General features: G+C 27.9%; 1 protein-coding gene across 1 annotated transcript in view; it reads left to right on the forward strand.

Annotated features, from left to right (window-relative positions):
* Positions 1 to 14,160, forward strand: part of LOC107438123 (atlastin-1) — a 63,364-nt gene that overhangs the window by 19,467 nt on the left and 29,737 nt on the right. Inside the window, exons 4-8 of the mRNA XM_016050309.3 lie at positions 950 to 1,084; positions 3,196 to 3,300; positions 10,761 to 10,811; positions 10,982 to 11,038; positions 11,550 to 11,642. Of these exons, the coding sequence (XP_015905795.1) occupies positions 950 to 1,084; positions 3,196 to 3,300; positions 10,761 to 10,811; positions 10,982 to 11,038; positions 11,550 to 11,642 (441 nt within the window). The remainder of the gene's footprint in view (positions 1 to 949; positions 1,085 to 3,195; positions 3,301 to 10,760; positions 10,812 to 10,981; positions 11,039 to 11,549; positions 11,643 to 14,160) is intronic.

Raw genomic sequence — 14,160 nt, forward strand, 5'->3', positions numbered from 1 at the left:
TGAGGATTGAGAGCAGCAACATACCTTCTTAAAACCTCCCAAACATATCTGATAGGAATCAAGTCTGGTGATCAAGCTGGCCTCTCCATGCGCTGATTTGTTTGCTAATGAAGTTAATCATTCACAATGTGAATCCTGTGCGGTGTTGTGTTATCATCCAGTAGCATGAAATCATCACCTATTGCACCAGCATAACAGCGCAAATCATTATTAAGAATGTCATCAGGCATTAACAGTTCCACTTGGAAAGGCATGCAGGTCTGTGCTTCCACCTAGAAAGATGTCTACCGAATGTTACTGAAATAAAATACAAATTTTAATAAATTCATCTCTTAATGGAAGGAATGTGAATACATATTGTAGATATTGGTTGTTCATGATATGCTCATTTGTACATGACTATTAATTAAATTTAATGAACATTCCTACATGTTCATTTAAATCTTAATTTATTTGAAATGAACAACAAATGCTTAAAGTTTATAATCTCTTTTCATTCATTTCCATTTCATTAACTATTTCTTTTATTAATCCCCTTGATAATTTTTAAATAATATTTTTTCAGTGTATACTATATCTTATTTTTAGTGTATATATATATGTGTATGCTTATAGTATGTATTAAAAAAAACTTACTTATCTCTAGGCGTTTTGATTATGATCAAAAAACCCACATGAGCAGGATTTCCCCCCTTAAAAACCTGTATTTATGCAAAACCTGTATCAAGCTCTCTCTAAACTTCTTTTTGTCACAATTCATTAGAAAGCTGTCTTTTTTTAATGATTTTCAGGTTGAAATATTAGCTCTTTGTTATATAGATTTCGTTGATTTCAAAAAATTAATTTATTAAAGCACCTGTTCACAACATTGTGCGAATTTACTATAGTTCAATTTTTTTTATAATCTCTACTAAGTTTTGTTTTTGAAACTTGTTTTTTCTTTCTTCAGGGAAACCCTGATTGGATAGGAGCTGAAGATGAACCTTTAACTGGATTTTCATGGCGTGGTGGTTGCGAAAGAGATACTACTGGAATCCTTATTTGGAGTAAAGTGTTTTTGACAAAGCTACCCAATGAGGAAGAGGTATAAATTTAGCACATATTTAGTTCAAGTTTTTGATCTGGTAGAAAAAAAAATTAGATTGCAATTTTTATTCTTTGTGAAGTTATATCAAAATTGCATTAATATAATATAAGATTTTTTAAGGGTAATTTTAAATATGATATATAATGTTGTAGATAAATAAGTAATGCACCTATTAAAAAACTGCCTTTATTGACATGCTGTAAGCATTTAAAATTATTAAGCACATTCATAATTTTTCTTCAACTATAAAACTGCATAATCCAAGAAAGGGTGGGTAAACTGTGTATCTACTCTGAGTTGAAAATGTTAGAGGTGGCAAAATTGACCATTAAGTATTTAAAGATATTTTTCTATTGCCTTTTTTGTAACTGTATTTAAAAGGATAGAAATAACTATTTTTAGAATATTTTGCAAGTTTAATAAATCCTGCACTCATTGTGTTTTCCCCGAAGTTTCAAGTGTTCAATCTTCCATTTCTATATTGTCACAGAGTTCTTTTTTTTTAAATTTAGAGCAGCATGTATTAAGAAATATACGGAAGTTCTCAAAATTTACCTTTTATGAGCCTCCATAGTGAACTAAAAAAATAAAATTTATCAGTCTAGAAGCTATTTGTATCACGGCCTTAAAAGATAATCTATGACTGAAAATTTATTACTTATTTTTATAATGAAATCCGATTTTTTTTATCAGATACATATTTTCTTGTGCAAAATATATAAAAAAAATTGTAGAATTTTTGGGTATGATGTGTTTAATAATGAAGTTTTAGTACATTACATTTATGCACTATTCGCATTTAAGAAAAAAGAAAGATTGTTTTCTTGGAAATAATAAATTTTATACCTTAGAATAATTTACACTTATCTTACATGAATCGAAATTTAAATATAAATTTAATTTTTTTTCTTTTCAGTGTTTATTCTTTATTACAGTGGCTTTTATTCCTCCACAATAGTTACACTTCTTTTTTCAGGAACCTCTAACATAACCTTTAATTTTGAAGTTTCCCATATGCATCCAAACACCTTTGTTCAAATGTTTTTCCCTGTTTTAATTTTTTTTTAGATAAAGCACACCACTTTTGGTTTTGGTTTTCAACTTTAACAGAACCTTTCAACACTTAATGCTATACATTTAAAACTTTTTATAATATNTATATATATATATATATATATATATACACACACACACAACACTCTATAGGTAGCATTTAATTTATGCAGCCAGCTCTGCCTGGAGAATTGTCTATTTTGAAAAGTTTAACAAAATCTAAAGCTTCCTGGTATAGCCAAACTTTTATGGTGTAGGCATTTTCAGTATTCATTCATTCTAACTCTCATTTTCTATGCCATATCTCTGAATGGCAAACTGCTGGAATCATTTAAGAAGAGGTGTGTCCACCTAGTGAGGAGATTATTTGCATTTCTTCCTTTTTACGACAGTTGATTCATTGATTCATATAGTTTAAGGATATTTTTTCTTTCTCTTGGTGTTATTGAAAGAGTATCTGGGATAATTTCACATTTGATTATGTATCTTTCATCTTCATAGTTGGATTTCTATCTATATCATTCAGTTTAATTTTATAATTCAAGTTAAGTTGTTAACTTTCCCTTACTTCTTTAACGATAAACTTCATCCACACAAATAGTAACAGAAGAACAAAAACATAAGCATCATACAAAACTTGGTAATTTTGAAATTAAACAGATAAGTTAAAATGTATTCATGTGCATTAAATCTTTTCATTTCCAAATTCTCATGCATTATAGTGCAGTGTTGTTGTTCACAATGCAATCTATATGGATAAAAGAGAAAAAGAATTACATTCATTTCCCATAGGTGTAATCCCTTACTATTTTGCATAAATTGCTATAGATACTTTCCTTTTTAATTAATTATTTATTTATTTGCATTATCAGCTATTTATTTGCATTATTAAAGATAACATGATCAGGACCTTATAAAAATTTAATTTCTTTTAATAATGAAGTTATCTTTTTTCTTGTTATAGCTAATAGTTGGCTATAAGGTTGATTTGGGCTGTAGATGGTTCTGTAGTTAAAAATAGGTGTTAGAAACTGAGTAAGTTTATTTGCTTTTAGGTTGCAGTTTTACTTCTTGATACACAAGGAGCTTTTGATAGTGCTTCAACAGTGAAAGATTGTGCTACTGTTTTTGCTTTGAGTACCATGATAAGCTCCATACAGGTAAATATTTTAATGGATACACTAGAGTAATACGCTATTTGGCCAAAAGTAACCAAATACTGACGTAAAGAAGTGTATCTAGTTGGTGTTTTACATGGTTTAGCCTGGGATCCTTAGTTCCTATGGTTGAAATACGCGATGTACAACGCGCAAAATAAAAAACTGGCAACCCTGAATAACTTTTGATTTAATGATTGGATCTTACCATTTTAGGACTCAATCTTAATGGTTTGAGGGGGGGGGGCGCAAATATGCAGACAATATTTTAAGTTACGAAATCAGACACAAAAATGTACTTTCTCTGAATAAACATACCTTTTGTTCACGGTTTTGGATTATTTACCTCTCAAAATATAGTGGGTGGCTGCAATCTGGGAATTATGGTCCTCATAGTTTGGTCAGGAGAGCAATCCGAAGTTTTTATTATTTTATTTAGTAATATTCAAAAAAAATTTTTAATTATAAGGTATAAATTTTTTAAAAGTTATTTTAAAGTATCTAATTTCACACAGCAAAATACAAAATTGGAGCGAAATCGATTGAATAGTTCCTGAGAAACCGAATTTTAAAAACTCTTATATTTAAAATTTGATTTCTCAGGAACTATTCACCAATTTTGCTCAAATTTTGTATTTTGCCTTGTAAAATTAGATACTAAGATTATGTAAAAATTTATGTACCTTACAATTCAAAAGTTTAAATACTGTTTTTAAATAAAATAATAAAACATATTGAATATTTACTAAAAATTTTTTTTGCATGGAATTATCTTCAGATAAACGAATTTTCTAATGGTTTGCAAAAGATTTTTCAATTCACTTAAAAAGTTCTTGAGATATGACGAAATATGCAAAAAATAAAATTAACATTAGGGGGTCCAAACTTAGGATACTCTCCTGACCAAACTGTGGGGACCATGTTTGGGCGATTGCAGCTACCCCTTATACTTTGGGGGTCGAAAATCCATATCCATAAAAAACGCATGTTTATTCAGAAAAAGTACTTTTTAGAGTTTGATTTCTTAACCTAAAATGTCATATGCACTAATTAATAACATATTTGAGGTCATCCCCTTGAGCTATTAAGATCTAGTCCTAGAATGTGAAGATCTAATCATTAGATCCAAAGTTGTTTAGGGTGGTCCTTTTTTTGTCGCACTGTATATGGTCATTCTGGAAAGTGTTGTTCTCCCATCACTTTGGCAATATTTCAGGGAAAGTCCATCTCTTTTCTAGTAGGATAACTGTTCTATTCTCACCCATCATGTCTTGCACAATCATTTTTTGACAAAATGAGTATTCTAAAACTGGACTGGCTTTCTCAGAGTCATAATCTAGATCCCATTGAATATCATTGGGAAGAATTACAATGTATATTATGTAGCCAGCTAAATCAACCATCCTCACTCACTTCAGTCGTGATGGATGGAAGTCAATTCTTAGGACCATTTATCGAAAAATGGTGGTATTGAAAAATCTCTCCCAGATCTATCCTGACTAGACTGCTGTCAAATTTGCAAAAGGGGGAACAACATCATATTAATTACAAGGCTCAGGATTTCTTGAGTCCATTCCATAGAGTGTTCAGATTCTTTTGGCCAAATACTGTATCTCAAAACAAAGTTATAATATCTAGTTTAATATTTCTTTGATCTCTGATAGATAGCCATGATTCCCATTAGGTCAAAGAATCCTGGAATTGTCGGTAAAATTTATTTTGGTTAAAAGTCAGGGAATAATGCATTTGTTAACCAATACAACCAAACTTAAATTCATAGTAATACTAATTAGTCAACAAGACTTAAAATAATTAATATATATTAAGATTTTTTTATGTAAATTATGCTGCAACTATTGATTGAAATTAAGATATTAACGTGCTCACAATTCTCTTTATTTAAAAATGTCTTGTTTCAAATTTTTCTTAAATTTAATCATGTTTGCATGCTCTATCCATCTATAATTTATATATTTGTTTATTATAAAATATGAATGTTAAACCTTCACCTAGTAAAAATTTGACTCTTACAAAATGCGATCTTCACAATTTTCTCTAAAAAAGTAAGTTTCATTTCTTATTGAACAAATAATATATTTCTAATGAAATATTGCCATGTACAGCAAAATGTTGTCTGGAATTTTATTCACTTTTTTCTGAATAATTTGGATAAGACATATATTGTTATTTCTTAAATTGTGTTATCTGATAAGTTGAGGTAGCTGCATTTAGGTAGTAATACCTATTTTTACTAATCTTCACAATTGAATGTTTGTACACTTTGAAAATGTAACTTTTAAAGTTTGTCCAATTATTGAATGATTTTGATTTTCAGCATTCCCTTAGTAACTGGGTGTTGGGTAATCTTTCCTTTTATTTCATGAATACTTTATTAAGTAACACTTAATAAACTATGGAAACTTTAAAAAAACATTCAAAATTTCTTTATTTAAATAATGCTTGCAACATTTTTATTTGCTTGTTAATGATTGATTTGTTGTTTATATGTTATGGATATAAGAACTCCTGTTTCTTATAATATAATAACAATAATAATTTATTTGCCAGTTTTATGTTTCTGACTAACAAGAAATTTATTTGTTTTAACATGGGCATCTTCATTTTTTTAAAAAGAGATATGCATGTTTATTTTGACCTAAGTAAAATAAAATTATGTAGTGTGTGGTGATTCTTAAAATCTGTAAGTTCTTAAATCAAACAGTGTTCAAAGAACTTCAAAAGCAAATATGTTTTATTATTAATTCTTAATTTTTTTACACATTTTCTTTCAGTTCTTAAAATATCATTATTTTTGATGTTGAACCGAATAATTATATTTTCTATTGTACAAATAATGATAATGTCAATGTCCTTCTGGCAAAAAACAGTGCAACACAACAGTGTAGTTGCATATTGTGGTAGATTGAATTAATTGCTGAGGGATTTTTCCTTGTTTTTCTCATGTTTTCGTCAATTTGCAATTGATTTCAGTTTTTTTAAATTTTCATTTATTTTTATATCTGTTATTCAGTCTTTTATTTATCTTTTTTTCCTTTTCTATTTACTGATGCAATTCTGATATTGCTTTTTATTAGCATTTTTATAATGCCTGACTCTTTTTCTGGAAAATACAATTATATGGAAAACAGGAATATTTTGATGTAAAGGAATTGAAGCAGATGGTAATGACTTAAGAATAAAACAAAAATGTTTTTATTTCTTATATTTTTTACCACTTTTCAATTTCATCTTTTATCTATTTTTCATGGTTGCTATCATTCTAACTTTATTTATTTTTATTATTTTTTTATGCATTAATCATATAGTTTTTCCTTTTTTTAATTTTTTCTATAAGAGTGATTCTAATATACTTTCTTTTATGGCATTCTCATCATGATTCACGGTGGAAGCACTTATTTTAAAAAATACACTATAATGCAAAAGAGAACATTTCAGTGTTAAAAAATTGAAACAGATGGTAATAACAAATGGGGAGTAAATTAACAAAAATTTTTTTTTAAAATGCTTATCTCTCTTTTTTTTTCCACTTCGCAATTTCATTTTTTAATAGCTATCAATCCGATATTCATCTTTGATATTTTTATGGAAATCTAGAGTCATTTTTGTTATCTTTTATTGTTATTATTTTTTTTATAAGCAACGACTCTGTTAAACCTTTTTTTCACCTGAAAGAAATCTGTTTCTTCCAGGGTGCTGGGAGAAACTAGACAAAGTGGAAAAAAGCAATAAACGAAATTAAATACTGAAAACGGCCAATATAATTGCTTAGCTATAATTATTGTAAGAACAGGAATAGTTTAAATTTAAGTTCAGTATTCTCAGTGTCGCAAACATAATGAAATTTGTCATGACCTTCTATAGTGTGCTAAGAGAAAGGGATGCACTTGCCTTTCAGAACAATTCCTCGAGCTCATTCATTGTTTTGGTTGACAGTCTTTCAATGAACTCCAAAAAAAGTAATCTCAAGGGCTAGCTTAAGATCAGGCTAGTATGATCACTTCATGCCTGCTCGAATAACTTTGAAATAATTTAGTGCAGTCACTCTATTCCCAAAATATTCTTTCAGGAAGTAAAACACCTGTTCCGTGCAATGTGGGTTGTGCCTCATTTTGCATGAAATATTCAATTGAAACTCCAAATTTCTCAATGCAATGTCTTTTATAGATATTTAATTATGAAGAATTAACTTGATTTTTATTAGTAAATGATAAATAAGCATAAGTGAGTGGTATCAAATTATATTCACCTTGGCAATTCAAGTTTATCAGCAATAATCTGAAATAACAGATCCTGTTTGTATGGCTGTAGGTTTTTTTCTTTAAAAAAAATTGAATTGTAATAAGATTTTCATACTTTGATCTTCACACACTCATAATATTTTTATATCTTTTAATAGTAACTAATTCAGTTTATAATATTATTTATCTTGCAAAATATGCGTTTTTCTTAAAGAGAATGCCTTTTTTTCATTTTCATAAGTTCATCATGTGATTCTACAAAATCTGGCGAACATCTGTTTGGTAATTGGTGCTATTAAAGTGGAACCCTTTCCTTTATATGGTATGCTAAGAATTTAATTTTTAGTTTAGAATACTCTAAGTGTGTGAAACTTATTCTGATTATATTCAAGCAGCTACTTATATAAAAGGTTTTATTTGCTTTCATTTATTTTGTTAGACTGATTCTATATTATATCAAGAGCCAAACAAGTTTATAACAAGAACCAAATGACTGAGCTAATTCGTTTGTTAAATCTGAGTCAGCCAACATTATCAAAAAACAGAACTTATAATAAACTATAAACTGTTTAAAATCGAGTTACATTATTTTGTTTATGCAGTTCAAAAAAATGAGTAAGATTTATAGTTTGAAAACTAACTAAATTTCACATCTATACAAAAAATACATAATCCAACTAATAATTCATCCCTATTTGGTTTAAATGTGTGGCCTTTCAGTGAGCAATTCAATTGTATTTATGCTAATGGACATCAGTGACAAGTAAACTGTGGGACAGCATTTTTCTGATGAATTGTGAAATTATAAAAAAATTTAGGAGAAAATATATTTTTCTAATAACTTGAATCTATAGTTGCAAAAATTTGAACAATATATCAACAATATTGTACTTTATAGTGAAAATTTCCTTTGAATATCTGGCTTTAATGTTGGGGACAGGGTCTGAAGTGACATTTTACACATTGAAATTGAGCTGTTAAGTCATAATGATTATGATAATATGAATTTGATACTTATAAGAATGTATATTTGGGGGATTAGTTATTTTTAAAATAGAAAAACAATTTTAAGAAAAATAAATTGAATAAGAGTAAAGGACACAAATACCACTCTTTCTTTATATATATTCATAAATATATATAAAGACATTTATACATAAGACTTTTTATACATACATAAATACACACACAAACATATTTATATATTTTCTAATGAAACTTTTTTTACTACTAAATACACTGAAAGTGTTCTTCTATTTCTATAATTTTAGAAGCTTTTTAATTACGTAAAACCTTTAGAATTAAAAACACTTCTTAAATTGTGGTTTAAACATTAAGTGAACACTATAACCGCTCTGTTGAAAAATCACAGAAACACTATTTTTAAGAGTTATTTTTACAAATGCATGATAGGAGGCATTGTATAACTTTAATTATGCATGGATTTATTGTGCATTTTAATGTATTGCATGAGTTATTTAACCTCTTTAAAAATATATTTTATAAAAATTTAATCAAAGTATCTTAATTTTGTCACTGTAATATTTATTTGTACAATATTTGTTTAAAAGTGATAGTTTATCCCAATTTACTCAAATTTAAGTGACAAATTTCTGTTTTAAGAAGACCATGAGTGTATGTTTCCTTACATAAAAAACCTCCTTAAAGCCTTGATACGTTGTTGAAGGAAGTCAAGGATTTTGTTTTTATTCCATTCATTCTTTTATCAATTTATTGTTATAATGTACACTGATTGTAACGTAGGCAATCTTTGTCAAAGATTTTATTATCTCACTATAATTAAGATATAAATATGGTCAGTTACTGACTGAAAATATAGAGATGAGAATGTTGTATCTTGGACCATTGTGAATTTTTGCATTCCATAGTAAAGAAAGTCTGCACTCCATTTATGTACGTGATACATGTAATAACAGGTACTATCTGCTGTGCTTTGGACAAATTCAGGTTTTTCAGACTGGTGATAAAAAGGTTTATTGATTTTGTAGTCACTAAGTAATTTTTCCCAATCAATTTAATTGGAAAAATAAACTCTATAGTACTTAAATTTAAAATCAAAACTAAGGTGGGTAAGTGCCAAAATATCATTCTCTTAAAGGGCTAGACTTGAAAATTTATGTGGTGGCCAGTAAAGGTAAAAAGGTAAATTTATTGGTAGGTCCGTTTTTCTTTCCACTTTTGGCTTTAAAAATACAGAATTGTACCTTTGATTAAGCTAAAGATGCTTCTCAACATTAGTTAGCAAAATTATAATTCGCTATAGACTTCGCCACATATATGATGTAAAATTTCTATGTTCTTAGTAAATCTACAAATTTATGAAATATTCCTGTAAAATATTATTTAATATTGCTTTTATGATTAATTTGATTTATACAGGTACTACAAAATAATTTATGCAGGTTTGTTAATACAGGCTACTTCAAAACTTAATTAAAAATAAGTTTTGATTGCATTAATATTCAAATTTCAGCAACTTTTAAGTTTAGTGAACAAGCATGCAAACTAGTGTTATAGTAGTACAACACCATGTTGACCTTTGGAGTAATTTCGTTTTAACTATATGATATTATATTATATTTCTCTTAATATTTCTAAGTTATTCGAATTATTACATTCTGCGTTTAAAAAATAAAAAATCAATATGGATCCAAGGTATAACTTTCTTAATGTTGGAGTATTGTAATCTTAATTGTTTGCATTGTCTTTGTAAGTCTGAAATTTTACGACAAGTTATATCTAATTAAAAATAATGAACCAACTCTGGACTTGATTATAAATATTAAAATATCATTTAAAGTTGTGAGGAATGTCTCTTTCATATCAAAATTATATGACACTGACTCCTCATTGGACAAATTGCTTAGAACTAAAAATTTTATTTTTGTATCAAAATCCGTACAAACCGGCTCCGGATAACATTATGAAACTTACTATAGTATAGAAAGTAAAAATTTTCAGTAACTATGAAAGAATAAAAATTCAAGATGCAATTGCTAATGTAATTAATTAAAAATTTATAATTAAGTCCTGATATTTTAAACTAATCGAAAATGATTTTAATCATAAACTATATTGTTTTTAGCATTATTTTTGTTGTCAAATTTTTAAAAAGTAATAATTAGTGATAGAAACATAGGATTTTTATTTATAATTGATCGAAAAATTCTTAAATTTATACAGGTGTATAATCTTCCTCAAAACATCCAAGAAAATGATCTGCAACACTTACAGGTAAATTTCTCGCAGATTTCTGTCTAGTCTGTTTTTGATAATTTTTATGTTTAGATGGCATATGGCAGTTTTTAAATCTATAATCGATACATTTAAATTATATAATAACTTTTATTGTAATTAAACACAGCATTAAATTGATACTGCACTTAATAATATTTTATGACTAGCTTTTTACAGAATATGGAAGATTGGCTCTTGAAGATACTAGGGAACGTCCTTTCCAGGTAATTTTTTAGTTTAAAAACCTATAATAGTATTTTAAAAATTTTAGTTTTCGTAACATATTTTTTTAAATAAAGTTTTTTTTTATTTGTTTAATTTATTTAAATATCTTAAATGATTATTTTAAATGAAACTATAATTGAATAAAATTAGTAAATATAAAAATCAGTAATACAGTTTATTAAGAAATGTCCAGTAATACAGTTTATTAAAAATCAATATATCAGTTTATTAGGAAATGTCCTCTTAAAGTAATTGTTTTAGTTAAAAAAAACCATTAATAGTGCTTTATTAATTATAATTTCTGTAGCTTTATGTTTTAAAAAATGATTTTTTTTTTGTTTAATTTTTTTTTCGTAGGAGAGATACACTGAAGAAATGCAAATTTCTCAATTTATCATTTGAAATGAAACAACAATAATTGAAATTAAATTTAAAAAAGAACAAAAATATCTATTTCTACTCATAACTAAATAATATTGCAAATTCTGTAACAATATTCTTATTTTTTAGAAACTCCTTTTTCTTGTTCGTGATTGGAGTTACCCATATGAGGCAAGTTATGGATTACAAGGTGGAAGGAAAATTCTTGAGAAACGACTTATTGTAAGTTACTTTCATCTCTAACCTGTTAACTGTAATCTTCGCATTTTCTCTATACATACTTTGAAATTCTTTTATTTTTGTTACAAGTAGCAAAATTGAAAGGTAGGCATTTTACTTTCATAATTTTTTTTAAACCAGTACAGTATGGGACCCCTAATCCGGCATCCCGAAATTCGGCACTTAATCCTACCTAATTTTTTAAAAAATTTTTTTTTAAGAAATTTTTATTGATATGAGAAAAAAAAATCGGTCATACTCTCTTTTTATTTAGAATTTTTTCTCTTGAAGTAAGTAACTATATTTTATCGTTTAAAAATTTAAAAAAAAGCGTGAAAAAATAAATAAATCTGTGTCAAACAAAACATCTGTTCCTAAAGCAGTTTAAAATAAAGTAAAAGTGAAAAGTAAAAACATCTGCATTTCCAATGAACAAAATAAAGAAATGCAAGTTGGGAGCAACTGATCAATCAATCTTGACAGCTGTGCAAGTGCTTTACTGGTTTGTCCCCACATTTCCCTCTCCTGTTTGACCATAAATTGGCCACACCCTGTTGACATTGAAACTACCATGTGGTGTACAAAATGAATTCTATCTCTTTTGCTTTTTTTATTCGATTTATTAATTTTTTTATTGGTTATTAGCTGTTACTTTTTTTTGTTAATTGTGAACTTGTTTTTTTTAATCCTTATTAGTTGTTTGCTTCTTTTTTGTAGTTATTCGTTGTTAGTTTCTTAGCATTAATTGTTTTTTTGCAGTTTCTTGGTAGCTTTCTTTTTTTTCTTGCGAGGTGAGCGTCTTTTGTTAAAACAAAATGTTATGTAAAGAAAAAATGAGAACAATGATCTTGCGCTGAAGAAAAAACGATAATTTCTTTTTCGGAGGACTCGGATTATTTCATCTTGAATTATTTCTCCTTGATTATATTATATAGATTATTATTTTAATTACCGTATTTTTCGGCGGAAGAGCCGCGGCGCTATCGAAAAAAAAGTTGTTTTTTTCCTACATGCGGCGCTTCCGACGAAATATTTTTTTTGTAGCAAAAAAATTTGTCCAGGAAAGTTATTTAAGAAATAATTTTCTGAGATAAAGACTATTAAAAAAAATTAATAACGAAGTCGACGAAATATTCGCCCGTATCGTGATCTGCTGCAGAACATCGCCAATTCTTAGCAAACTTTCGGCAGCAGCCTGTAAGAAAATAAATAAACGAAATAATAATTTTAAAAAAACATCGCATAAGGAGAAAATTTAAAAGGTATGCATCTTGTATCCACCCCCAGCTTAAGGAAAAATCGCAAGCTAGAAATCTATTTAGTGCCTTAGCAATTGTAATTTAAGCGAACAGAAAAGGAAGAATAGGACCCTAAATCCGACACTCACGGGACTGACGAAATGCCGAACTTCGGATCTCTTTCGGAAATTCCAATATGGCCCCCAAATATTACTATAATTCAATTCCACTGATAATTTCAGTAAAACCAATAAATTTAGTCAAGTTTCGATCATAGATTATGATGGGGTGAATTTAAAACTGGCTCATCATAAGAGAAATTTTACTAATCAAAATAATAATCTATATAATATAATCAAGAAGAAATAATCAGAATCCTTTGAGGAAGAAATAATCGTTTCTTCTTTGGAGCAAGATCATAGTTCTCGTTTTTTCTTTTAGATAACATTTTGTTTTAACAAAAGACGCTTACCTCGCAAGAAAAAAAAAAAAAAGCTAACAGGGAACTACCAAATTTTTTTTTTTAAACTAAATGCTAAGAAACTAACAATGAATAACAACAAAAAACAAGCTAAAAACTAATAACGATAAAAAAAAAGCAAGCAAGCAACAATTAACAAGAAAAAATAAAAAGCGGCAAAATAAAAAAATTTAATGAATCAAATAAAAAATCGCGAAAAGGGATAAATTCATTTTATTGTCCATGTGGTAGTTTTAATGTCAACTGGGTGTGGCCAATTTATGGTCAAACAGAGGAGGGAAATTCGGGGGCAAATCAGTAAAGCACAGCTGTCAAGATTGATTGATCAGTTTTTTCCAACTTCCATTTCTTTATTTTGTTCATTGGAAATGGGGATGTTTTTTCTTCTCACTTTATTTTAAACTGCTTTAGAAACAGATGTTTCCTTTGATACAGATTTATTATTATTTTTTTCTTCAGGCTTCGTTTTTATTTTTAAAAGATAAAATAAAGTAAGTTACTTCAACAGAATAAAATTCAAAATAAAAAGAATATAGCTGATTTTTTTTGTCTTAACAATATAAATTTCTTAAAAGAAAAAACGAAAAAGATTAGAAGTCAAGGTCACCTTGATTGGAATGTACACTCACTGATAAGAATGTGAGAAAAATTTAGGGTGTGGTGGGAGAGTTGAATGTAAAAGATTGAGCAGAAAAGAAAGACGGTGCTTAGAATTTTCTTGAGTACCGTTTATCGGCCCCCCTCTATATCACGCCGATTTTCGTCAAAATTAAGGGGGGCGCTTTATCGGTATTTTACGGTA

The sequence above is a fragment of the Parasteatoda tepidariorum genome, chromosome X2 (assembly GCF_043381705.1).
Source record: "Parasteatoda tepidariorum isolate YZ-2023 chromosome X2, CAS_Ptep_4.0, whole genome shotgun sequence".
Lineage (NCBI taxonomy): Eukaryota > Metazoa > Arthropoda > Arachnida > Araneae > Theridiidae > Parasteatoda > Parasteatoda tepidariorum.